Raw genomic sequence first — 27,641 nt, 5'->3', positions numbered from 1 at the left:
CCGAGCACCGCAGACCAGAGCGAGTGTTACTGGTCACCTGTCAGTGTGTGACACGTGGCCAGTACTGGTACTACAGCCACTGCAGTTTGTTCTCATGTCACAGCTGCTTATCACGACAATGTCATTCTACACATTATATGTTATTATATGTTGACGTTATTACACATGTATGACTTCTGTTTTCGCCAGCATGAATATATATAGCATTTAATACTCATATTGATTTTGTATACATTAACTACATATACAGACACTATTTCCAAAGGGAAAAATATTACGTACATATTCTATATTTGTATTTAATGTCTTTTCTCTTGTCTACTCTGCTGCTTTATCTTATCTTATATTATAAATTATCTTATTTTATCTTATTTTATCTTATCTGATCTTATTTAATCTTATCTTATTTATCTTGTCTTATCTGATCTTACACTCAGTTAGCAGTTTATTACGATTAAATAATAACACAACACTAAGTCGATCTGACACAACAACACTGCATTAAATCCTCAATTATTGAAGGTTTCTATTCTCTTGTCTATTCTGCTTCTTTATGTTATGTTATGTTATGTTATGTTATGTTATGTTATGTTATGTTATGTTATGTTATCTTATCTTACACTCAGTTAGCAGTTTGTCACGATCAAATAATAACACACAACAATCTTGCATTAAATCCTCATTTATTGAAGGTTAAAGTTATTAGATTTCACTAAAACTTTGCTACAGAGATGTTGATTTAATCCTTTGCTTTGGATTTGGAGGCTGCAGCTTGTTCTGTTCTTATGTTGATTCAAATCAGGCCCATTCAAATCAGGCTAAACAACAGACAGCTCTTTGTATAGCAGCACAAATTGCAGACCCTGAATGGTCCTTATGATATAAACCACTTCAAAATACTTTCAACCAACACTGGCTATATAAATGTCATATCTCCATGAAACAAGGTTAATTACAGGCCTGTTGTATTCAGCTGGGTTATTGTATCTGGGTGTTCCTGATTAAACTGACAACAGAGTGTTATATTTCCTCATATAAGGAACTTAGAGGCTCTCAGTGTACTAACACACCGTACCAATAACAATGTCTAGTGCTAATAACAGTGTCCAGGGAGTTAAACATGGCCATTCAGCAAACTCAAGGACGGCTGAGCTGAACAGAGCTGAAACAAAACACATTGTGTACGAGCCAGTGGGTGAATCAAGATTCTAATTTAAACAAAAGATCAATACAAATAGCAACAACTAACAAACTGCAACAAACATTCACACATTTAACAGTTTCTGAGGCTGTGATGGAAACAAGTAGTGAAAAATGTGGACGAGAGTCATAGTATAAACATATGCTGCCCACAGGTTTTATAACTATTATTTGTATTAGTAGTAGTAGCAGCGGTTGTAGTGATAGTATTGGCAGTACTAGTAGTATAAATGCAGTCAGTGTCGGTATTTATCTTGGAGAACATAGTTTGTGTTGTTGTTAAACTGTACTGCATAATATATAGAAGTGTTTCTGTTATTTCCTACCTTCCCTGATGTAAATGAGGTGGACAATAAAACTGTCATTACAGTTCAAATTGACCATAAAGCTGAATCAACACTACCGTAAAACAGTTTCAACACAACCACAAAGATTTTTTTTCCTTCAAATGAATTTATTACATGTGTTAAACCATGATAACAAGGCTAAAACGTAACGCAACAGAATAAATAGAAATTGCTGTTCAGTTACAGTGTTGTTCAGAGAAATGAGCGACTAAACTGTCATTTGACAAAAGACAGAAAAGTGTGAAGACTTGATTTCCAAGAGTTGAAAGATAGAACAGACCTCAGGGTTTCTGAGAGTTTGTTCCAGATGTGTTGTGCATATAAACCAATCCATCAAAGGGATACTTTGTTGTATCATCTGTATTGTTTGTGGGTTTCAACATAATTCACAGTTGGTTATCTCCATTTCATGTTACCATAATACACTGCAACAATAATAACACTATAATTCAGAGGGGCAAATATAGCAGCGTTCAAGGTCAATACAAAACACAATTTGCTACAGATTAAACTACTAAATAGCCTTTAGTCAAAGTCTTAGTTAAAGACGCATCACCAGGTCCTCCTATAACAATAGAGTGTTGTATACATGATAATAAATCAGTGGTCTAATCTATTATATAACACTCTGACACAAGGTATTCTGTCAAGTAATACCTTTATATACTACTTTTGAGGCTTCTAATGTCATTTGCTCTTAATATTTGCCTATTTGCCTAATATTTAGTGTAATATTTAGTCAAATTGTTCTTATTCATTGCTGCTTGTTGTGGTTCATGCAGAACTCCACTGGTGGAAAGTACATTCACTCAAGTGCTGATGCTTGCTGGAGCTTTTTCTACCAGTTGCTTTTACGCCAGTACATTTATAAGTCAGTTGCATTTAGCAGTGAACGACGAAGCTTTGCAGGAAATTGTAAATATAAATTCACAGTAGTAGAGTTTGTTGTTTTCGTCCCTCGCAGTTATCGCGATCTTTGCTGCCTCTCTGTGGTCTGTGCGAGAAGTGACTTTGGTGTGGCCGCGTTCCAAACTAAATAGAAGTGTCCTTACACACCACACAGGTGACTTTATCTGACATTATATCCATTTATCTCACTTACCACTTGTTAAAGCTTTATATCTCTATGAGGTTTTTGATTTCACAGTGACCAGATGTTGCAGCTCAGAAGAAGAAACACGGAAAACAGATGTGGTGATTTTGTGCAGACAGTGTTGCCAGGTTGGTCAGCCTTTCCGTCTTTTAGGATAAGTAAATGTTATTGGTTCATGTTGTTATTATGATCTTGGCTGATTCTTAATACAATGTTGTCTATTTATCCTTTTATCTTTGAAGTAAAAGTCCACAAACATAACTTGCTTGCAAATATTTGTGTTTTTTAGTTGTATTTAGTATCAATGTTATTTATTGACAGTGCAAATAACAGTAGATAACAAACAAAGACTGCTACTGGTCGAGTGTTATAGTTTAGTTTAAACTAATATTTGTTTAGAATGGCTCTTCAATTTGCAAATCACTGAATCTGCGGCTGAACTATTCTTTCTTCTGTTTGTCAAATTTACCATCTAATGAAATAAGCAACGACTTTTTGTGATTTTTTTTTATATAAACAAAATACATGAAAATTATTCGCAGAGAGCACATACATATAAATAAAAGCAATACAAAAAACAAGAAAACCAAACACACGCACACACAGAGAGACAAAAAAATAAAACAACAATATTCTAATAAGAATAAGAACAAGAATAAGCATAAGCATAAGCATAAGCATAAGTATAAGCATAGGAATAAGCATAAGAATAAGCATAAGCATAAGCATAAGCATAAGAATAAGAATAAGAATTAGAATAATAAAATAAAACAATAATCATCATCATCATCATCATCATCATCATCATCATCATCATCATCATCATCATCATCATCATCATCATCATCATCATCATCAGCATCATCATCAATATGCACGTTTCCATATTTCTCAACTTTTTTATTTTTTCATCGAATCTGGCAACGTCGTGTGCAGCGCGCGTGCCCGACCCCACACGAACGAGCTTTTTTAAAGCCTCTGCTGCGCGCGGCCGAGCTGTTGCGAGGGGCGATGGGATCGGGAGCGCGCACGCAGGGGCAGGCTGCCGATCACCGTCACGTCGCGGATCCGCCGCAGCGACAGAGATGCTGAGGTGAAGCCGCAGAGGAGACACCTTCGCCCGGACACATTCCCTCCTCTTCCACCGCTTTGTTCGGTTCCTCTCCCCCGGTGGTCGCCTCGCCTCCTGCCCGGAGGACCCTCCCCTCGCTATGGGCTCCAGCTCCGCGTCGTCCCCGGCGGAGGATCGTCTGTAACCACACCCGGAGCCTCCTCCTCCTCCTCCGTGGATCCACAGACCCGAGGTAAGGCTGCACGATCCCCGCAGGCCGAGGCCCCTCCGGCCGGGGGGATTTAACTCACCCACCCACCCTCCCTCTCCGTGCGTGTGCTGCGTGCGTGTGTCGGCTTCATGTGGTCGCAGCTGACCGGGCACGATCCTGCGTGGCCTGTGGATCCATGCAACAGCCAGCCCACTGCAGGGAGCTGGAGGATGGGTGTCATGCTCTTCTCTCTGCTGCCTGTCACATCCCATTGAGAACAGCTCACCAGACCTCAGGGTTCTCATTCTGCACTGACGCATGCTCTTATTTTGAAGGATCGTCATTGACAGTAGGGTTAGGTGTTCTCCATAAAAACACTGATCAGTTTCATGATCCATCCATGCAGAGAGTGGAACCAGAGAGTGGAAGGGCCTCCCCATGCTGGCTCCTCTCCAGCAGCTCCAGCAGCTCCCAGTCCTCCCAGTCCTCCCAGTCCTGCTGTCCAACCAGACCTCAGGGTTCTCATTCTGCACGGACACATGCTCTTATTTTGAAGGATTGTCATTGACAGTAGGGATAGGTGTGCTCTATTAAAAACACTGATCAGTTGCATCCATCCATGCTGAGTGTGGAGGGGCCTCCCCATGCTGGCTCCTCTCCAGCAGCTCCAACAGCTCCCAGTCCTCCCAGTCCTGCTGTCCACCCAGGCCCCGACCATCATTGTCAGTCTGGTTATTCTCACTCGAGCCATGTGTTGTTGCACTGATGGTGTCAGAGTTTAATTTGTTTTGTGTGAATACTTAGTTTTTAAAGGACAAGGAGCAGTGGGTGTGTCTGGTCTGTTGTGTCATCACTCATAAGATTAGATAAGATAATAATCCTGTGTTAGTGGCACAATGGGGACATTTGCAATATTACAACAGCAAGAGTCAAGAAATAGGCCCCAGTTAGTAATAATAAGGAACATGCAATACTTAAGTGTAAGGATAACAACACTTTAAATATATAAAAAACTGATGTACACTGTGTAACAAAAAGAAAATGGTTTGCACAAGAACCATTGGATTTGACAGACAGAATGAATATTGCACAGTAAGGGTTCAAGTTCAGTCCCTAATGGGTGTGTGTAGTTCTACTGGGAGCAGCACTGGTTGTACTGTACCTGTATGATGTTGTAGTTTGTGTGTAGATGTAAACTTTTAGCTTCCAGGAGGCAGAGAAATGGAATCTCATTGATTGTCAGTGTAGTGATCATCGCCGGGGCCACGTGTTGTTGAAGGTTCATGCCCTCGCCGGCTTCCAGGGTCCCAGGGTCCGAGGTTATTTGTTTTGTGAGGTTTTATAGTTTCAGGATGAGCAGCAGAGTGAGTGTTTCCTCTGTAGAGACACACGTCACTGACATATAATTCCACAATGCTTCGCTTTGCGTTGCTGTGAATGTGCAGCTGGCCGCCGGCTGAGAAAGGGCCGAGGCTGCAGTCAGCAACGGGAGAAAGATGGCACTGCACCATCGTCGCCATGGAGATGCTGGGGGTCAGGTAGCGTGTGATTCATGGCGACACAAGAGCCGGCTGTCATAGATTGTTTTTGTCATTATTATTGTTCCGTCCCTCGAGTTGTTTACTTCTCTTTTTCTTCTCTGGCGGTGATTTGTACGGAGGAGGACGAGGAGGAGGAAGAAGAAGAGGAGCAGAGCCGTGCCTCCGTGTGTGAGGTGTGAGATTAGTCACAGTGTGAGGCGGCCTGGCTTGTACACAAGTGTGTGTGTGTGTGTGTGGGTCTAATAAGTTGGTTGTGTGACAGATTGATCGGGGGGGCCTACGCTGTTGATAACAATGTCTCAGTCACTTCCTGTGTCTTTACCCTAAAGTTTTATTTAGATTATAAAACACTCACCTCCCCAAACACCCATCTTATACTTTTGTGTTTCCTCCACTCTTCCCTCCTTCACATCCATCCCTCCTTTGATTGAATTTTTAACAAAGTTACCAAATCGTTTTTTAAAAAAGGGAAACACCAGGACGACATGTGACCTTGGAGTGACTCACGGCCGAGGTCATTTAATCTCAGCGTTCACAGTCGGTTTGTTTATCTCTCTCTCTCTGTGGGTTCGATGCTGTGCTGTCGTTAGTAACAATGGGAAGGATTCAAGTGATGCCTTCAAACACAAAGTGCAGACTCTGACTCTGTTTCTCTGTGTCTACACAACCCCCAACCCCACAGATTGCAAACACGTGAGGCAGGAAATTCAGGTTTTAGTGGCTGACGTCAACACAAATTGTTGCCAGAAAAAATCCATTAATAGGCTCAAGGTTTAGTTTGTGTGGATTTGTTCAGATGTGTTGGCGTCTGTTCCTCTTGTTTACGAGTGTTTTTGATGCAGATTAGTTAATCTTTCAGGATTTATAGCAAGCGACACAGTTTCGGTGTCAGTTCCGGTGTTGGTTCAGATTCTAATGTGTCAGTCACAGTTGCTTTCATGTTGTCTAGATATTCATCGTCCCCAGAGGATGATGTGGGCTTCGGAGATCATTTGACTTTAATGTAGTGCCACCATCAGGTCATAACTGTATTGTAAATCCCTCTGTGATTTGGCTCATATGTTAAAACCTGCAAATTGTCACATTGACCCCACTCTACTTTAATTTTAAGGATTATATGAGATTTACAGCTCACTAACTCACTAAACACATTAAACCTGCTCAACATCTATTAGTATTTGATATTAGCATTTAGCTGTTAGCACAACTGTGAAGAAACAGTGTTGCAGCACGGCTGTGTTCTCTTAAACATTCCATCTACTTTCCAAAGGATAAAACTATTTTTAAAGAATATCTTCTCTGTTTCTATTATAATTCTATACTGGTTAATAACACACTTATTGTCGTCATGTTCCCATCTAAAACTTTATGATAGTAACATTAAGCCACTGTACGTCATTAATATTTTTTTATTGTTTTATAACGAGTGAAATAAGGGAACAAATTGGATAAAACTCATGTGTCACAACCACGAAACACTGAAATGAAATGACACATAAGATGCGTTATTTTTATAATTACCAAATATTATATACAGTATATATAAGATATAGATTAGGGCTTGATGTTTTTATCTTTTATTGATTAGTGTGGCCAACTGCCCATTATTTTCTTGATTTATCATTTTAATCGTAAAGAAGATATTCACTTTACCAGTCACTGAAACCAGCAGCTGTTTGTTGGTGTTGCCTCACTAATGACTGAGACCATTCTCAGAAGTTTCTCATTGATTATTCTATTCATAAACTAATTGATTAGTCAGATAATCAATTCAACTTTCAGGTTTTTGTGTATTTTTAAGTGAGCTATATAAAAACGTTTTAACATCTACAGCTGTTAAACTAAAACACAATCTATGTTAACATTTTATATAAGGAGTATGTATAAGTAGAAATACTGTACTGTACTACATATTACTAAATGTTTCTCTATTATGGGAGGAAGAAACTCATGTTATTGTCAAATTGTTAGTGTCCGTCCTTGAATAACTTCCCCACATTGTAACAGACGATGATAACAAATGGCCACTGCTACACAGAGTGCGCACAGTTCAAAGTCTGCTAAAAGTAAATAGTCTGTAATTATCCTGAAACCTCTCGTCTGGTTTGGTCTGTGAGTTGAAACGCTGCCGCTGCTCCAAGGCCACTCGCTCCAGAGTCCTGTAACCCTGGGTCACATTTCACGCTCGTCATTCCGCTGTTATTGAGTCGATCCACGCTTTGCCCTCTTCCATCTCTCGACCTCATCCCGGTGCATGAAGGGATTGATTGGCTCCTTGATGTCGGCATCATGTCCCGTTACCAAATAGTGTTTTGAAGGCCCGTTGCATAACGGTTAGATTCCAGCACGCCGTGTGCAGCGCTGATGAATCAAAGTCGGCTGTGCTCTGATTCTTTGAAGCCAGGCTAAAGGAAGTTAGCTGCTCTGCTGAGGAATCTTATCTCTGACACGGATGTTGTGTAACATCAGAGAAAGATGCAGATTTGACAAGGAACTCTTCACTGAAGCCATATTTCACAGGAAACCTACTTTCTGTGTAAAAGAGACTTGTGCCACAAGGCGATAGATGTAAAAAGTACCATTCTATAATAGACCTGTTTCCATGACAGGGTTGAATGTTAATAAATAATTTAGTCATATTTAATAGTAACATTTGATTAGTCTGTTATTCATAATAAATATGAATTTCCATTCAGCAAACAAACTATCCTCCAGTGGGACACTTGTCTTTTTGGCTCTTTACTCCACTCCATCTAGTTTTGAGAAAAACCTGCTAAAATTCACAAAATCACAAATGATGTTAATAAGTGAACGTGTGCAGTTGAAATGATAACTCAAAATGAATAAATTAGCAGATCATTCACGATTGATTCATATTTATAAGTCTGGTTTCAAGCACAAATATCAACAATATGCTGATGTCAGCTTCTCCAATAAGCTATGTGCAAGTTGTCTTTAGTCTCGGTTGTAAACTGAAGACCTTTGGGTTTGGACAGATTTTTCATTATTTAATTTCATTGAAAAAATAGTTTGTAGGTTATTTGATGATGGAAACAAGAAAGGCACTGAGAGAGATACTACCATGCCGTGTAACAAAAGGGAAAAAACAAGAAATCATTGGATCTGCCTGTTCATCCTGTTTATCCTTCCTTGGGTCAAGCTCCACCCCTCCACTGCATTTCATGGAAATCTGGTTTTGTGTAATTCTGCCTGAATAACAGACAAACAGAGATGAAAACATCAACTCCTTCGTGGAGGAAACAATTTGTGGCAACCTTAAACAGTAAAGTGATTTAACTGTAAGTATTATTAGATAATAATCTATTATTGACAAAAGAAAAAACAAAAGCCAGTGGATTTTTCACAAGCTAAAAGCAAGTATTTCTGATTATTTGTTCACAAATGATATTTGACTCATTATTTAATAATTGATAACCATCAATAATTAAAACAACTAACCTTGTAGTGCACACAATTTTGGTTTTCATTATAATCTAACTTACAATATTGTGATTTACACATTTCTGTTTTTTACAAAACTTAATACGGCTTAACCGTCCAATCCAAAGTGAAGCAGATTTAAAAGTGTCTCATATCTGATGAGATGTATTTTCGAGGTCTGCTCCATGGTCGTCTTATAATGAAGATATATGACTGGGAAAAATGACACTGAGCCGAGGCCTTTGGAAATGTAAGATGCGGGACATTCGCCTGGGAGCTGCTGGCAGGAGTCGGTCCAGAAAGACAGCTGCTGGCAGCAGCTGTGGCAGCTGCAGCCGTGGTCAAGTATCAGAGAAGCTGCAGACATTAAGCTCAGGGTTTAACTTCGTCTCACAACCGGGGAGACGCTCACTTTTTTCACATGAATTTCAACCAGGCCTAGAAAATAACTCCTTGTTCAACACCCAAGAACAAGACCTTAAGTTTCTTAAGTTATCATGTTGTGCAACTTCTCCAGAATCACCAGGACTCATCCATCAGCTGCTGACAGTTTTATGTCTCTCTCTTGGATGTCTGCAGGGTTCTCCCATCCAGGTCCACATGCCCGGCCCAGTGTGAGGCAGCGGGTCGCGGGAGGGGAAGCAGTGAGGACAGCGTCTCCGGTCCACAGGCGTGATGAGCGGGGGAGCGGAGCAAGCTGACATCCTCAGCGTGCTCGCCCTGGTCAAGGAACGATGGAAAGTGGTGAGTGACATGTCGTTTTAAAAACAAGGGACGCAGTGTGTGTGTTGGGTCCTGTCGCCGGCCGTCCCTTCGCTCGCTCTCCGACCCACAACACAACAACACTTTGTTCCTCAGACAAAGCTCTGCCCTGCCAGCCAGTCCCTCTCTCTTCTTCTTCTGAAAGTATCTCACCTGTGGCTCGGCCAGCTTGGGGTCCTGTCCCTCCGTCCAGGTTTAGTGCTGCAGCAGTGTGAGAGATCCAGAAATAGCTCTCCTATCTATTCGTGGCAGTGCAGTGAGCTATAGGCGGCCGAGGCATTGCTCCCCCGAGGGCCCATGGCTCTCACTGCTGGTCCCGCCCGGGCGCCATGTGAGGCTGTGATTTCTCTACTGGCAGCCTGGCACCACTTCCTGTCTTCCACGGAGCAGAGTTACATAAGAACGCTGCAGATAATCCCACGACTTCATCTCCGAGTGCGACACAGGACTCATATGGAGAGTGAGTGCAGGGAGGACAGTGAAGGACACGTAAGAGCTTAGGGGGAAATTAAAGCTCTGGTCGTGGGCAGTGAGAGCGATGAGTGTTGGAGGAAATTTGAAAGAGCAAACGAGAGAGAGAGAGAGAGCTTGGTTAAAAACAACAGAGCTAAGTTCATTGTCCACATAAATTCCTGCCGGTAATTAAAAAAGTATGTTTCATAAATACTGACCTTGTTATTCTACATCAGAAACAAAAACACGTCTGTTGACACAGTGTAAAATATTCAAAACGGCGAGACTATCCCATATGCATGAACCTGTTAAACCTGCTTATTGTTTGCTGACTGTTGGGGGGGACGAGCTCTGTCCAAACCAGTTTGGAGCAACAGACCCTTGTGATGAATATAAACTGAACAACAAAGAGAGATGACGCCATGATTCTTAGGGTTTTTAAGCATAGGCTGTAAATAAAGATGGACAACGTGTCTCCATCTCTTTCCACTGTAGAAAAATTAAGCCAAAATATCCCGGTTCTAGATCCACTTGACCAATCACGAGTTCTTCTCACCTGTCAATCAGGATGTTTCACTTTGTTTATAGCATCAAATAACAAATTAAAAACCAGACTTGGTGGAGAAAAGAGCAGTTGAGGATACGTTCATGTGATAAGAGCTAACCTGAAATGAGTTAGTTTGGTCCGTGTCCAATCTGCTAACATGGAGGTCGCTGAGTTTATGACCTAAACTGCAGGCGACCACCAGGGGGCGATCAATGTGTTTTGGCTTCACTTTTGGAGACCTACATGTTATGATGTTAGGGTTCTATGGAACCTGTTAAACATTAAGCTTAAGAATATCTTGTCATGAGATAGATAGATAGATAGATAGATAGATAGATAGATAGATAGATAGATAGATAGATAGATAGATAGATAGATAGATAGATAGATAGATAGATAGATAGATAGATAGATAGATAGATAGATAGATAGATAGATAGATAGATAGATAGATAGATAGATAGATAGATAGATAGATAGATTATTTTATTCATCCCCGAAGGGAAATTAAGTCGTCTTAGCAGCCGGTATATTTGAATACAATAAAATACAATACAATAGAATAAAATAAAAAATATTGAGGTAGAAAGAATAAAAACAGAAACACAAGATAAATAGGTAGATAAGGTGCAGTGGCAAGATGATGGTAATAGTACTGATGATATGATGGTAATGTTATTGTTAGACAGTATATAAAAATAGTACAGTATATTTAGTATATAATATAACATAATATATATTTATATATGATAGTAATTATACCTATATAATAGCAGTATATAGCAATAATGGCAGCAACAGTATATATAATAATAATAGTAAATATAATAATAATAATAATATTGTCATCTCCTTCACGCCCACATCGCAAAGTCTCAGCGATTTTACTGCATGTTGCTGCTGCTATCAAACTAAAACTCACTTAAACAATCTTGTAAAGAAAATACATTTCTTATTATGAAATGTTATGTTTTTGATCGCTGAACTACTTGCTCCATTGCTCAAGAGTCTGCTCCAACTCCATGGAGGCTGATTTTTTTGCTGACACATGCAGTCTGGGTAATTATGAAGTTCTTACGTGTTCTCGTCTCGTTCCAGGCGAAGAAGATCGGGGGTGGAGGGTTCGGCGAGATCTACGAGGCGCTGGACCTGCTGACCCGGGTCAGCGTGGCGCTGAAGGTGGAGTCGGCCCAGCAGCCCAAACAGGTGCTCAAGATGGAGGTGGCCGTGCTGAAGAAGCTGCAGGGTGAGTCGACATGGATTCAGCGGATTACATTTCTGGAATCGATTGATCCTCCGTGGCCGCGCTGACCTATCGAGTCGCTCCAGAAGACGATACTCTGTGTGTCACCGGACAAACGGTCCTGTAGATCATTTCTCCTGGGGTGAAATTAACTGAAAAAATCTGAGGAGTAGCCGAGGAGTCTGGGATCTGTTGTGATTAGGGTTGCAAAATTCCGGAAATATTCAAAGTTGGAAACTTTCCATGGGAATTAACGGGAATATACGGGAATTAACGGGAATAAACGGGAATAAACTGGAAATGTTGTGGGTAATTTATACTAACTGTATTCACCTTGTCATATACAGACATAAATATAAACATTTAGTTTTGTCATAGGCTGATTTGAGCCCTTAGGAAACTTTGGGCACTTGACTTTATGCTTCTGCATGGTTGTGTCATTCTTAACATAGGTCTTTGCACAGTATTTGCAAATGTACACAGCCTTTCCTTCTACATTGGATGGGGTGAAATGTCTCCACACATGAGATAGTGCACGTGGCATTGTTCTGTAGAATAAGATGAGAAAAAAGTTTGTAAAAGAACACTAATGCAATGCCAGAGATATAAATAGTTAGCCAAACAATTGGAATCGTCTGTAAACATATTTTACAGACGATTTACGGAAAGTTTCCGGAAATTTACCGGAAACTTTCCGCCCCTTTGCAACCCTAGTTGTGATTGTAGAGTGCACAGGGAGGGATGTTGAGTTTGAAGGCTGCATGGAATAATCTCTCCTTCAGATATAGATCATCTGACTCATCTGAAAACACAGCTTGGCCCAGAGTTCAGCCGTTTGTGTGAGTCTCTCTCTGTCATTCAGCAGATGAAGCATTGTTCTCCTGTCTTTTGATTCCATGGAGGTTTTAATCTAAACGTCTCAGGTGACAGTCGCCGAGGGGACAGGGTTCGTGCAACAGGAAGTGTTATAGTTTTGTATATTTTCGACTGGACGCTCTCACAGCAGAGAAACAGGATCAACACAAGCAATCTCCTCGGGGGGGGTTGTTGTATAGTTTTACTCTTTTCTCTCTTTCTCTCTTCTCCCTCCCCTCGTCCTTCCTGCCTTTCCTAACCACCTTGGCTTTTTCTCCTACTCTTCCTCTTCTCTGAGGGTAAAAAAATCAATGGGCCGGGATCATGTTTGCTGTCTAATGGCTGCAGGCTGGGGCCTCATGGTACTGCATGTAACTTGAGATGGGCTGAACTCCAGCCTCCACAAACACGGCTAACCCCCACCACCCCCCCCCCCCTAGCTGACAGAGTACACATCGACCCGTGGCCTCATAAGAGCACTAATGGATCCTATCCAGCTAATAATAGCCTGTTGTGTTTTCTATTTGGACCTTTTTTCTTAGTCGGATTGTTCTTGATTCATTGTGTAAGAATTGGGGGGGGGGAGGTATTCTTAAAAGCTGTGTTTGTTACCAGGGAGGTTTTGTTTGTGTGACCGTTTGCATTCAGTGCGTGCTGAAGGGCTTCGGGGTGTGGCCGCAGTCAAGCTGCCAGTGCAGCAATGTCCTCTGGGACCAGAGAATACACACACTCAGCTCTTGCTCACTTACACACACACACACAAAAACACACACACACACTCACACACATATGTAGGCACAGTGTTGTGCGCTATTGCATGTAAATCAGCAGGGTTGTTATACAGGAACTATAGAGTTTTAGTGCTCGGAGAGGGAAGGGCAGGGAAATATGAAAACACATCATCATGATTCATGCATCTTCAGCCCAAATGCTGCAGCTGACGTCAAGTAGCTCAGAAGTGACCTCATCTTCCTTCTGGAAAATATCTTTTAAAATGCTCTTTTCCTCTTTTTATTTCCCAGGTAAGGACCACGTGTGTCGCTTCGTGGGATGTGGCCGCAACGACCGCTTCAACTACGTGGTGATGGAGCTTCAGGTCGGTCCTGATGCAGGAGACGTGATGACTCAATGTGACACATCAAGCTTGAGCTGAAATATAATGAGCACAATACAGTTTTAATGGCCAAATGAGTCACTGAAATCATTCATCAAGCAAAAATGCCAAACATTTGCTTCTCAAAGGAGGATTTTCCTACTTTCCACTCTTTTATATGATAAGTATCTTTGTGTTTTAGACAGTTGGCCTTTAAAAATAATCTAAATTTACCCATTTAACAAAAGAATCTCTCCATTGGAAGAATCAGGTTGAGCAAAGGATGAAGCTTATAGCAGCTTTACTCTCAGAGCAGAGATTCAGGCGGAACCAGTGTTTGCTGTTCACACGAGATTTCACCTGCTGTGAACTACAGAGGCGTCAAATTAGTTTCAGTCATTGCATCCAGCACCTGAGGCCGGGATACAACAAGTCATCCTCACAAGTTCACAAATGTATTCTCTGCACTTGATGAGAGATGGTCATGTTGTAGTTTATTCAACCAAACTCACAGGAACATTATGTTAATATTCACTTCACTGTTTAAACACTAGGGATGGGGGGAAAAATCAATTCAGTTACAAATCGTGATTCTTGTGAATGACTATTTTAAATCGCCATGCTGCCTCCCAAATCGATTTTTAAAAAAAACAAACATATTTATTGTTTTTTACAGGGGGGGATATATGGGGGGAGCAACATCACCCCAGAGCATGTTGACCAGCTCTTGTTTTTGCACAAGAATCTAAACATACCCAAGCACTAGCATTGCATCGCCTACATGCAAACAACAATAGCTTACTTTTTGTTTATTTCAAAGTTTATATTTTAAGTAAACTTTTATTCATTCTATTTAATTTACCTTTTATTTATTGTTTAAAAGTAGCCTAAGTGGCATACATTTCTTAATCTGTCAGTTTGTGTGCAGTTGACAGGGGCTATACATTTTTATTTATTTCCTCTATTGGCTGCCCGACAGTCATTAAGTTTATGTTAATATTTGAAATAAAACTTGTAAATCTCTAAGTGAATTTGACTGTGTTGTATTTGAAGGTATGATTCAACATTTTTCCATGGTCCAGTATTTTAAAAGAAAATAACGAAATCCCAGGAAATCGTAATATCGAATCGCAATACCCACAGAATCGTAATACATATCGTATCGCCACCTAAATATCGTGATAGTATCGTATCGGGAGGTCGCTGCCTATTCCCATCCCTATTAAACACAAAGGATCCCTGCAGCTGTATTTGTATTTTTCTCTCCCTGTCCACTAAGCACACATTTGACTGTCACCTCTTTATTTTGTTTTTGTCTGGTGGCAAAGCAATCAGGTGTGTTATAGACGGGACTATGGGTTTGACCTTTGGATTAACATATCTTGTACTTGGTCTCTCAGGGTCGTAATCTGGCCGACCTGAGGAGGAGTATGACCCGCGGCACCTTCAGCATCAGCACCACCCTGCGTCTGGGCCGTCAGATCCTGGAATCCATCGAGAGCATCCACTCGGTCGGCTTCCTGCATCGGGACATCAAACCGGTGGGTCTCAGGACCGGGGGGCTGCAGCAGAAGATTGTCTATTCTTGGTTTTTATTTCATGACCCTCCTATATATTCCTGGCACAGGGGAATATTTTTTATAGCTCTATTGCTAGAGTTCTTGCTGATTTAGTATTTTCCTTTTTTGACTGTTGCACTTACAGTAATTTGGCTCGATACCAGTTTTGGCCAAATGCCCAGAAATATTCTGTCTTCTGAGCTGCCGCATTAAATCCTATTCCACCACAAGAAGACATTTATTCCTCTGAATTTGCATAATGTAAATGCACATACTGTTTTATGGGGATTGCATATCACACCTAACCAGTATTATTTATCTTTCTTTTCAACCTTTGCCTCCTTATCCCCCATTTAGTCCAATTTCGCCATGGGTCGATTCCCAAGCACTTGTCGAACCTGCTACATGCTGGACTTCGGTTTGGCTCGTCAGTTCACCAACTCGTGCCAGGAGGTCCGACCGGTGAGTGCCCTCTTCAGTTAATGAGTTCAAAGCTGCTCATATTAAACATCATTCATATGAACAATGGATCAAATCACTGTGTGACTTGAAGGACGTCACTTTTAGAGAATTTTCTGCCAACTCCGCAAGTTCCAAATGAGCTGTTTGCTTGATGTGTCAATAAATATCTGTTAAGTAGCTTAAAATCCATAAATACATGTTTAGCATAATAAACACTGTCTAAAACTTCGTTCAAGGGTTAAGTTTAACAGTCAGACTGAAGAACTAAAGTTTGTGTTTATTTATGACTAGAATCCTGCTGGATTTCAGAGAACGTCACTTTTGGAGAATTATCTCCAAACTCTAAAAGATTTGTTATGTAGCCTTAAAAATCTATTAATAGATGTTTAAAATAATCTAACACTGTTTAAAACCTCAATCAAGGGTTAAGTTTAAGAATCAGACTGAAGAAAGCTACAAAAACAAGCAGTTTGTGTTTATTTATGACTAGAATTCTGCAGATCTGGTTTGGATTTCAGAGAACATGTTCGATACTGTCTATGTTAGCGTTTAATGTCTGTATCTATCTCTACCCGTCAGCCTCGCCCGGTGGCCGGGTTCAGGGGAACAGTCCGTTATGCATCTGTCAACGCACACAAGAATAAGGTGAGTCTCCTGTGAGCTGTGACGCTGTCCCACAAGTGTTGTAGTTTATTAGTGAAACCCTGACCAGTGACCCCCCATGCTGTTGATAAATGTCAACTCAAACGTGACGTAATCCTGCAGGAGATGGGTCGCCATGACGACCTCTGGTCCCTCTTCTACATGCTGGTGGAGTTTCTGGTCGGTCAGTTGCCGTGGAGGAAGATCAAGGACAAAGTAAGGACAAGTGATGATTGTTGTCCTTCCTTGGGACTGAACAGCCGTGTCCAGGTTGCTGTGAGTGATGGGATGTGACATGTTTTGTTGATTCCTAGGAACACGTGGGGAAGCTGAAGGACACGTATGATCACCGTCTCATGCTCAAACATCTGCCGGCAGAGTTTGGTGTGTTTTTGGAACACATCTCCAGCCTGGACTACTTCACCAAGCCGGACTACCAGGTACACCGGGGATTAACTTGGGTTTAATAAAGACGGCTAGTTTGTGTTAACATATGGGCCATATTCTTTCTGATAAAAAGCAAATGTGAGCAGGACAAGGCCAAGGAGGATCTGTTAAAGCTGATCCACCATAGAGAGGAGCATGATGTTCTGTGAATTTCTCCTGAGTAAACATTTTAACGGTGTGTGTTACAGCTGCTGATGTCAGTGTTCGACAACAGCATGAAAACCTACAACGTGGTGGAGAACGACCCGTACGACTGGGAGCGGACCGGCACCGATGGCACCTTGACCATCAGCGCCAGCGCCACAACGCCACAGCATCACACCCGGCTCACTCCGGCACTTATGGGGTGCGTTTGCTTGAACTTATCTAGTTCTTGGGATTTTTGCAGCCTCAATATGGAATAATGTGTGAACTCTGTGTTTTCCCAGGATGGCGAATGCGTCCCTGATACCTGGAGACCACCAGAGGGAAAACACAGATGAGGTTTTGCAGGACGAGCAGCTCAGTGACGTGGAGAACAACCCCGCCCCCGACCGCCTGCCCGGCTCGCCCCTCCACCCGCACCGCAACCAGGAGGCTGACGTGTGGGAGGAGCTGGACCGCAACCGCAACCGCATCAGGACCGCAGTCTGGAAGGTAGATCCCATGTGAACACACAAACCTGGGCTTTGTAGGAGTTCAGCACTGCAGGTGAAAATCACTTATTCCTTTGGTAAATACATTTAAAAACCGACTGGTTCCCACAGGCGGCGACGGAAGAGGAACACAGCAACAACCAGGGCAACCAGGGGCACCAGGGGCACCAGAGCCCCTACGCCGGGCCCAGTCTGGGTTCTCCGGTCAAACACTCTGAGGCGATGGCTTCAGACCGAGAAGGCCCCCTGCTGAGGAAGCTCCGCAACATCCACAGCTTCGAGCTGGAGAGGAGGCTCGGCCTAGAGTCCAAGCCCAGTCCAGAGCGCTTCCTCGAGACCTGGTGGGTCCATCCAGTAACCACTAAATCTATGATGCAATATTTATGTCCCTAGTAGAGGCCTGATTGTTTGCATCTGTCTTGTGCCTGTTCAGCTCGCCTCAGCAGCAGACCGGGACCCCTCACCAGGAGAAGGAGGCGAATGGAGCTGCAATCATCCCGGTAACTCAGGGTCAAACGGTCGCTGGTGGCGAGCGTCCCGATCGGGTCTGGCACTACGACGATGAGTTCCTGTCGGGCTGTGGTTCTCCTAAACCCGCGTCCCCTGGATCTCTGGAGCATGGGGAGGGGGCGGCCAGCAGCGGGGGGTTTGTGGCCCTCAACTTGAGCTCTGGAAGGCAGGACATTGACTCGAGGGAGTGGGTGATGGTGGAGCGGCCCGGTGCCTCCCCGGGACCCAAGGTCACCCACAGCCCTTCAGAGGAGGAGGAGGAGGAGCCTGAGGTGCTCCAGCCGGGGCAGCGGACTCCTGGGTGGGGGAGAGGCAGCCCGGGCCCGAGCTCTGGAAAAGCCAAACAGGAGAGCACGGCTTCCTCCAGAGGAAGCACCAAAGTGGACAAGCTGGAGCTCAGCGTGGGGCCTGTGGGGACCCTGCCTCCCGTCACTCCAACCAGCCCGGGTGAAGCTCTGGCCGAGGGAGTCCTCACGCAGGTAAGCGCTTTCTTTTGAAAGGCCACCTCTCAACCTGGCATTCATGAGACTGACCGTACTCAGCGTTTTTTACCGAGTTAAAAAGCTGCACAGAGTCAGAGTTCTAGCTCTATAGAACTGTAATGCTAAGATCATGTAAGCTCCACCAGCTGCATCTTGCTGTAGTTTGAAGCTAAGTGTTACGGCTTTGCCCGCTTCTTCTTCACATGTGTATCTGTTAGTAGAAGATAGTTGTGACACAACTGCAGAGCTTTGATCACATCACAGCATGGGGGAAGGGGAGAGCTTTGATTTGCTTTAGATATTATGCATAATTTTGATCTTATTTGCAGATATTTGCAATATGTTGATTTTTTTTAAATTTATTTTACAAAGCAAATGATTTCTTTCCAGAAAATACTTTGATTTGCTTATTTTTTTATATTTTTAATTTTTTTGCTCCTTTGCTGTTCACAACCTTCCACCAGCCCATTGTGCCCGACACCCTGCTCAATCTGCAAGTTCGGCACAAACCGTTTTTACTCAAATTGCAGAGTTTTTCTTTTTCACCACAAGAGGAGTAACTGTCCCCTTAACTCTCATCCGACCAGAACCTGAACCTCCAAGTTGAAGCGCTAAACCATCTTTCCCAGGATCCACCTTCCTCGTCTCCTTCCTCTTCCTTAAACCTGAAACCATCCTCACATCTTTATAATCCCACCATCGCTTAATCTGTGGAAGAACCCGGCTCATCCTCCCTCCATACCTCCTCCATCTCCTCCTCCACCGATCTCACACCTCCTCCTCTCTCCACCTCCCACTTCTCTCGTCCTCCTCTCTTAGTTCCCCACCTCTCCTCCGTCCCTGCCTGACGAGGTCGCGGTGCGGACGTGCAGCCCCACCCCCCTGCGCTCCCCCAGCCCTCACACTCTCCTCACCACCCTGTCGGACCCGCTGCACCTGCGCCACCCGCCGGGCATCAGGCGCAGCCAGTCTGCCGACCAGCAGCAGGACCGAGTCTCCTCCTCCTCCTCCTGCCACGCCTCCCTCCCACTGCCACCAAACCCCGCCCCCGGCACCCGCTCGCCCAGTCGTAGGAAACTGCCCGCCATCCCAGCGGGCGCCGCCAACGCCAAGTTCCCCTCGGTCATACGCATCACACGAGCCCAACTCCAGCAGGTGATGAGCTCATCACGACAAAAAACCGACACATCCATCCAGCCTCCTCTCCTCCTGTCAGTAGCCACTAGGGTTGCAAAATTCCGGGAATATTCAAAGTTGGAAACTTTCCATGGGAATTAACGGGAAAATACGGGAAAATATGGGAATATACGGGAACATACGGGAATTAACGGGAATTAACAGGAATGAACTGGAAATGTTGTGGGTAATTTATACTAACTGTATTTACCTTGTCATATACAGACATAAATATGAACATTTTGTTTTGTCATAGGCTGATTTGAGCCCTGAGGAAACTTTGGGCACTTGACTATATGCTTCTGCATCGTTGTGTCATTCTTAACATAGGTCTTTGCACAGTATTTGCAAATGTACACAGCCTTTCCTTCTACATTGGATGAGGTAAAATGTCTCCACACATGAGAGAGTGCACGTGGCATTGTTCTGTAGAATAAGATGAGAAAAAAGTTTGTAAAAAAACACTAATGCAATGCCAGAGATATAAATAGTTAGCCAAACAATTGAAATCGTCTGTAAACATATTTTACAATTGATGGATAAATGAATGGAAATAGGCTAGATGAACAGATGAACAATCCTCAATCAGCATGCTAATATATTTTCCCCAGTAATATCATCGAAACTTACCTGACTAGTCCTGCACACTACAGCAGACCTCAATAGCGTTTAATTTGCGTATTTATTTTTTTTCAAAATTCCCCAAATTCCCGAGCTTAACTTCCCATGGAAAGTTTCCAGAGGTTTCCGGAAATTTACCGGAAACTTTCCGCTCCTTTGCAACCCTAGCGGCCACACACGGGCTGTCAACCCTTTTGTTTGTCCATTTTCTTTTTCCTTTACGTTGCTTGTTTTGGCTTCTTTGTTTTCCGTTGGCTTGCTCACTGTGGGGGTCTCTCTCTCTCCAGGGACCATGGGGGGCTTTGTGCAGCGCCAGGCAGAGCATGGGTCAGATGTGTCCTTGTGTCTGGACATGTGTTCTTGTGATCTGAATAGGGGTTGTGTGTGTTTGTCTGATTGTGGCATGTGTGTTTTGGAATGTCGAGTCATGACTACCGGTTGCATGATCTCTTTTGTTTCAGATCGTCTTTGTCCTCGCTATTTTTCTCTTCCTCTCTCTCTCCCTGTATTTGTTCCTCACCCTCTCTTCGCTGAAGCCCCCTGCGAAGTTGCGTGAACCTTTCCTGTCCTACTTGCCGGTTTAGTACTCACAGCTTGACTGACACTGCCATAGCACTTTGTGTGTGTTTTGGTCTGATAATGGTAGCTATGGTACTGCATGCTGTTGCCAAACTAATCACCATTTATTACCCCATATTACACACTTCTTCTCTTTTCACACACCTGCACCAGGCACTTGCTACAGCACTACAGCACAACTCGACATGTTGTAGTCTATCAGCAACAGGCCCTTGACAATTCCTATAATATTCCCAACTTTAGTGTGGTTGATTGTTGAATAACACTCGTGTGTGTTTCTCTTCTGTCCCATGTCTTCACCTCCCACCCCCCCCCCCTTCAGTTGACAGCTCAGCGTCCCTCTGGGCTGTCCTCCCAGTCGGGATCGGACAGTGCTCCACAGTGCCTCCTGCTGGAGATGCGTGGAGAGTCGGAGGCTCAGCAGGTCCAGGATCACACGGTGGACATCACCTCCCCTCAGGACCACGTGCCCACCCACCCAGGGACCCCCACAGACCCTCTGGCTGAAATGCTGATCAACGGAGACGGCAACACCAAAGCTCCGAGCCCGGTGCCGAGTCGTGTGTCTTCCCCTCGTTCTCCCCGCTCCCCTCCCCCCCGCTCGCCCTCCTCCCCCCACTCCCCTCGCTCGCCACATTCTCCTCGCTCTCCTCGAAGTCCTGTTTTTACCAATGGCCCCTTCTCCCCCCACGGCTCCGGCCACAAGGATTTAAGTAACGGCGCTTACCCCAAGCTGAGAGACTATGAGAATGATGCCGGCCTCGCCCCCTGTGCCACAGAGTCTCAGCTGAGAAGGGAGGAGGGGGGAGAGGGGGTCCAGGCCAAAGAGCCGACCAGCAGCCCGGGGTCCTCCTCCCGGGCGCCCCCCCGCAAGGACCCCAGCCGCAGGCACAGTCGCATCCCGGTCCTGGAGCCCTGCAGCCTGCTGGAGCTCCCGACTCCGGGGTCGGCCAAGGAGAAACTCTTAAAGAAGAAAGCCAGTCACCAGGGCCCGGTGCCCTCCCCCACCGCCTCGCCCTCCCTCTCCGACAGGCGCAGCGCCATGGTCGCCCTGGCGAGAGACCCCCTGTCCTCGGCCTCGGACCGCTCGCAGGACGAGGACTCGCTCATGGGGTCCCGCTCCGACCGCCAGGGGGACGACGGCCCCTCCCTCTCCTCCTCCTCCAGTCCTCTGTCCCGCAAGAGCAGGATCCCTCGGCCAGTTCACCCGGTGTCTTCTGCTGAGCAGCTGGCTGCCCACTACCTGCCACGCCCACCGCCCGGGAAGCCCCTGAGTCGCTCCACAGTGGAGGGCAGGTAATTAGTTTATCTGAATATAATAATTAATACGATATGATAACATCATACATTAGGGACGGGAATCGGCAGGGACCTCCCGATACGACTATCACGATATTTAGGTGGCGATACGATATGTATTGCGATTCGATATTACGATTTCCTTGGATTTCTTATGGACCATGGAAAAATGTTGAATCATACCGTCAAATACAACACAGTCAAATTTACTTAGAACTTTACAAGTTTTATTTCAAATATTAACATTAACTTAATGACTGCCGGGCAGCCAATAGAGAAAATAAATAAAAAATTATTGTATAGCCCCTGTCAACTGCACACAAACTGACAGATTAAGAAATGTAAGCCACTTAGGCTACTTTTAAACAATAAATAAAAGTTAAATTAAATAGAATGAATAAAAGTTTACTTAAAATATAAACTTTGAAATAAACAAAAAGTAGGCTATTGTTGTTTGCATGTAGCCGATGCAAAGCTAGTGCTTGGGTATGTTTAGATTCTTGTGCAAAAACAACAGCTGGTCAACCTGCTCTGGGTTGATGTTGCCCCCCCCATATATTCCCCTGTATAAACCAATAAATGTTTAAAATTTTTTTTTTTTTTTAAATTCGATTTAAAAGCCAGTCGTCATTCACAAGAATCGCGATTTGTAACTGAATCGATTTTTCCCCCCGTCCCTACTATACATCTATTCTTGTGATGGAAAGAGCAGGAAGATGAAAATAATTCCACCTTAAATTTGACTTTGCCTGTTTATTATTGTGATCGATGGAAGAATTCGTCCTGTCTGTTTGTTGATGGGAATTAAAAGCAAACAATGGTCCTTTCTTTTTTTTTTTTTTTTTTTAATATATTCTTTATTTTTTTTGACAGTTGTTTACAAAAACTTACATCAGCCCAAGGGCAATTTTATTTCTTCTGCTGTCAACCTTTTTAAAAATTGGGTAACTTTGTACATTTTGGGAGAGGTACAGTGCGAACATGTAGACAATAATCACAGATCAGTAGAGAAAAAAAAAAAAATGAAAAAAAACAAGCCGAATAAAAAACAACAACATGTTAGAGGGTGATTTGAGTGAGAATGGGATAGGGGTCGGTGAGGCTGAATCAAGGCAACATTACAGGGTCATTCATTCTATACTTCCACAAAGTCTGGCCTTAGGGGTTTTACATATCTCACCTATTTGCTCCATGATTGGATGAACAAAGTTTTCCAAAGACAAAGGGAGAAAGTAATACAATGGTCCTTTCTATATAAATATGAATGACATGTATCCCTCTGTTTCCTATTTTAATGTGAACCATATGATTTAACTGTTTCTCACACCTCTCCCTGCTTGTTGTGTCCACTCAGGCTGAGGCGCTACCGCATCCGAGCGAGCAGCACCAGTGACTCCGACCTCCTGACCTGCCTGGCTCAGCTGATGCACGGCTCCCGCGGCTCCCCGGTCCACCACCGCTCCTCCGCCCAGCACGCCGGCTCCAGGATGGGCGTGTGCAGCCTGACCAGCTCGCCGCACCACCACCGCAGCTCCAGCGCCTCGCCGCGTAGCTCCTCCTCCCTGCAGCGCTCCGTGAGCTCCTCGCCCTCCCGCCACGAGCCCCGTGGCGGCGGCGGCGGCGGGGGAGGGGGCTGCCTGGGCCGCAGCCGCTCGCCCCCCAGCTTCTCGGGCTGCTCGCCACCCCCCCGCCGCTTCTACTCCCATCACCAGGAGACTTGCTGCAGCCGCCAGGCCCGCACCAGCCCCTTGTACCTGACCAGGGGGAAAGGCTGCAGCCGAGAGGGCAAGTGCTCCACTAAGCTGAGCAGATAGTTGCACTGACACAGCCGAGGATGGAAGACTCCACATTCTGATAGACATCAGCCAGGAGAAGAACCTGAGTCTTCCTCTTTAATTACATTTAAAAAAAAAATCTCCTTTCACAGTTTTCCCTGTCAGTCTGAACCTTACAGTTTCCCCTCCGCTTCCCAGTGTTCGCTCCTTCTATTTGCACCCAGCGTTTGTCATTCAATTCCGTGCTTAGCTTTAAAGGGGAACTCCAGTGACTTAGTATTGAATTTCTGTAAAGTTGTGGGACAAAGTCGACACAGGTTTCAGGAACAAGGGTCAAAATCTGTGCATCAGAGGTCAAAATGTCCTCGCACCAAAAGCCTCTTCTCACATTTACCTGACTCCTTAATATGAGTAAAAATGAAATTGTTCCTGTGCCACTTTCTGACAATTCATCTGACAATTACTGTATCTGGACACATCAGGGTCCTGGTTTTGTTATGTTAAAATGTGGTAGAAGCAAAGTAGTGTAGCTGCAAAATGTAAAAAGTTCTTTCTCAATGCAGGAAGTTCTATGATACATGAATCAAGAGTTAGTTGAGCCGGTAGAAACATAAATAAATCAGCTTATTTAACTCCAAACCATCATGCACAACAATATATAGTAACTTATTTATCCCCCGGTAACAATGCACTGTTTGAATATCAGTGCAGCACATCCCAGCTTTGTTAAATACTAACCCTGGGGTTGACTCCGTTGTCTCCTCCGACTTGAGGAGCAGGCAGGGTATAATATTGACTTTATGCTACGTGTGAATGCATAAAGCCAGAGTTTGTGTACAGGTGTATTTATTGAGATATTTATTTTCATGCTTAGCGATTGCCTACGACTCCCGTTCCCTCTTCTGTGCGATCGTGGACGTGCGGGTTTGTGTCGCCCGGATTAGTTTTACACGCTCAATCGCCGGGATTACGCCGAAGTGATCCTTTATACAATCAATCACGTACCGTGTGTGAGGACACACACCTTTCTGTGCCTACTGTGTTGCTGTGAAGTGATCTGAGGGGATTAAAGGTTGTTATAGTGGAACTCCCTTTTTAGATGTGAAGGCATCATGTGTTAGCTGTAGTTGTAGTAGCAGTGGGAAGCTTAAAGAACACAAGGTACATCACCTGAGTAATGTTCAGATAGATTTGTCCCAGCGTGTGCCTTGGCACTTTGGGCAACTTGAGGATTCACTCTGGTGTGAATGTGATTAGAAGAAGAAAAAAGCCAAAATCAGACGAGTGCCAGTTCCACCAGTATTCTCTAATGTAGAAGAGGTAGCAACACAACTGTTTGTAAATCCGACACAATTTGAACAACGGTTTACTTGAGTGGTTGTTATTTATAAAGATATTTCAAATTTCAAAAACCCACTTCAGCTGTCCTGTCTGTACCAGGTCAGTGTTTGAGACGACACTTTGAACAAATGTGAATTTCTGACCTCAAACAACATTTTTGTCAAATGTTACTGAAAAACAGAGGCCATATGTGTGTATATATATGTATATAAATATATTTCTCACACCAATATGATGAAGAATGTTTTTTTTTTTTGGTTTCTTTGGTTTTCCTCCTGTGCCGGAGAATGTCTTTTTTATAAAACGACGTACAATACGTTTGTGCTCCGGGCGAAGGAGGCAGAGTAATGTTTGTGTTTTGATTTTACTCCAGATTCCTCACTCAAACTCCTCTTCCCACTCCTCTGCTTGTAAGATGCTGTAAAAAAAACTCCGGCTTCCTTCCAGCGCTGCTCTTTGCATGTTCGACAGAGAAAAGACGGGAATATAAAAAGAAAAAATCTGACTCTTTACAGAGTAAAACGCTGCATAACACCTCCCGTAACAGGGCATTTATCTTCATGACCTGTGTGTCTCATTTTCCTTCATCTTCCTAATGTGTGACTCTAGTGTTTCTACGCTTCCTGCACTGACTCGGGACGATTGTGTTGCTGGATAATGATGACACTGTATTTTTATTAGTGCAAATATAGGACGTGATGCGCGAAATTAAAAAAAGGAGAACAGACTTTGTATTGTAGGAAAAAACCACCACAGAGTTGAAAGGTTGAAACAGCAGCCTCTATAGGACCCGGCCGCATGTATGAACAGACATTGCCAAATATTTTGATAGATTTTGCAGATGTGGTTCATCTTGATATAGGATGTAAGTGTATGGAGTGGGCTCTTTGCTTGGTAGACGTGCTGTTTGGGTTGGACTCGTGCAGGAGCCTACGCCGGCCTCACAGAGCAGCTACGATGACTCATCCTGACGGCAGACAGCGTTCAGTCAGTCAGCCGCCTTAAAGTCTCTTCTCTGCCCCCTCTGTGCATAGCGAGGGATGACTGAGCCTTGTCTGTGTTGGTGATCATCCCACTAGTAAAGGGCCGGAGCCTTGTCCCTGTCCCCTATCTCTTGTCTGTGAATGCCTGGTCACCTCGGATGTCCGTGCATAACCCTGTTTGTTCTCTCTGTGTGAGCTTGCATGGGCCGTTTATCGATTGACTGGCTGGAATGAAAACGTTTCAGGTTGCAGTATTCAGTTTGTGTGTCTGTCCGTGCGATCACCGCTCAAACAGGGGCGTGCAGTTTCTACATCAATCCTTAAATCCTCCCTCGTCTTGATTTTCAGCCTCAAGCTTTGCAAAGTTGAGAACGCCGTTGTGCAAGACTTTTAATATATACCTGTATGATATTCAAATAATTATTTAAATGAAATCATTATTGTAAAACCATAACTTCTACGCTAACGAGCTTCAGTGAAAGGGAGGAACAGATACTAAACAGTGCAGCTGATTTTCAAAAGATGATCTGATTTTCTTCTCATCTTTCTCTAAGGTTATTTTTATTGCACATAAGTGGTGTGTAGCTGTAGTCCTGGTGTTTCCCTCCAGGTGAGATTATTGTCGTCACTTTTTCGAGTGGCCTGATGTTGACGGTGTCATATTCATGTAGTGGCGTGCTGGTATTTGTGGTGACAGATACCCAATAGGCCGACGAGAGCAAACCCAGTTGGTTTTTAGTTTTATTTTAAAAATGTGAGAAGGAAACTAACAAAAGCTTTGCTGTACACCCGGTACACTTCTCACCTCATAACATCCGATTACTTGTTAATAACTTATAAATACTTGACAGAAAATTATTTATTGTGACATTTGCTAATGCGCCCATCCATCTTTTTTTTTTTTTTACTTTTAATTGTTGGGATTTTTTAATGGTCAATATTTTTTGTGTTGTAAATGTACGTCTTGGTTTTGAAATGTAACTGTACAGTCTCCAGGAAAGAATGTAACAAGTGGGAGTTTTTGCATTGTATATAACTGTAATTATTTATGTTCACTCTATCATTTGTATCATATCAATGCCTTGTACAGTGTTTTCTTTTCTTTTTTGGTTTTGAAATTATTTTGTATTTTATTTTTATAAAACTGGTTATAAATAAAATACTCATTCCGCATGCAAACAGAATCTCGTGGGAGCTTTTTCCTTCCTTTGATTTTAATATTTTTTAAATATTTTTATATATATATATATATATATAATTCTTATTCTTGTTGCCATGGGAACCGGAGGGGAG

The 27,641-nt window shown here is 43.5% G+C and overlaps 1 protein-coding gene across 2 annotated transcripts; it reads left to right on the top strand.

The window, feature by feature from the left end:
- Positions 1-3,506: 3,506 nt before the first annotated feature.
- On the top strand, positions 3,507-25,595 carry ttbk2a (tau tubulin kinase 2a). 2 transcript variants are annotated; one of them, XM_061082417.1, is made up of 16 exons: positions 3,507-3,944; positions 9,464-9,628; positions 11,745-11,892; positions 13,767-13,840; positions 15,238-15,378; positions 15,754-15,858; positions 16,438-16,503; positions 16,624-16,716; positions 16,815-16,940; positions 17,136-17,293; positions 17,376-17,583; positions 17,694-17,923; positions 18,016-18,571; positions 19,394-19,729; positions 21,273-22,246; positions 23,604-25,595. In XM_061082417.1, the coding sequence occupies exons 2-16, from the start codon at positions 9,560-9,562 to the stop codon at positions 24,061-24,063; spliced, it is 3,744 nt and encodes a 1,247-aa protein (XP_060938400.1). In that variant the 5' UTR covers positions 3,507-3,944; positions 9,464-9,559; the 3' UTR covers positions 24,064-25,595. The 2 variants fall into 2 exon arrangements, with proteins under 2 accessions (XP_060938400.1, XP_060938401.1); XM_061082418.1 differs by lacking the exon at positions 19,394-19,729 and having other exon boundaries at positions 3,508-3,944.
- Positions 25,596-27,641: the final 2,046 nt, after the last annotated feature.

The sequence above is a fragment of the Limanda limanda genome, chromosome 12, assembly GCF_963576545.1.
Source record: "Limanda limanda chromosome 12, fLimLim1.1, whole genome shotgun sequence".
NCBI classification, from domain to species: domain Eukaryota; kingdom Metazoa; phylum Chordata; class Actinopteri; order Pleuronectiformes; family Pleuronectidae; genus Limanda; species Limanda limanda.
This window is presented reverse-complemented; position numbering and strand designations above follow the sequence as displayed.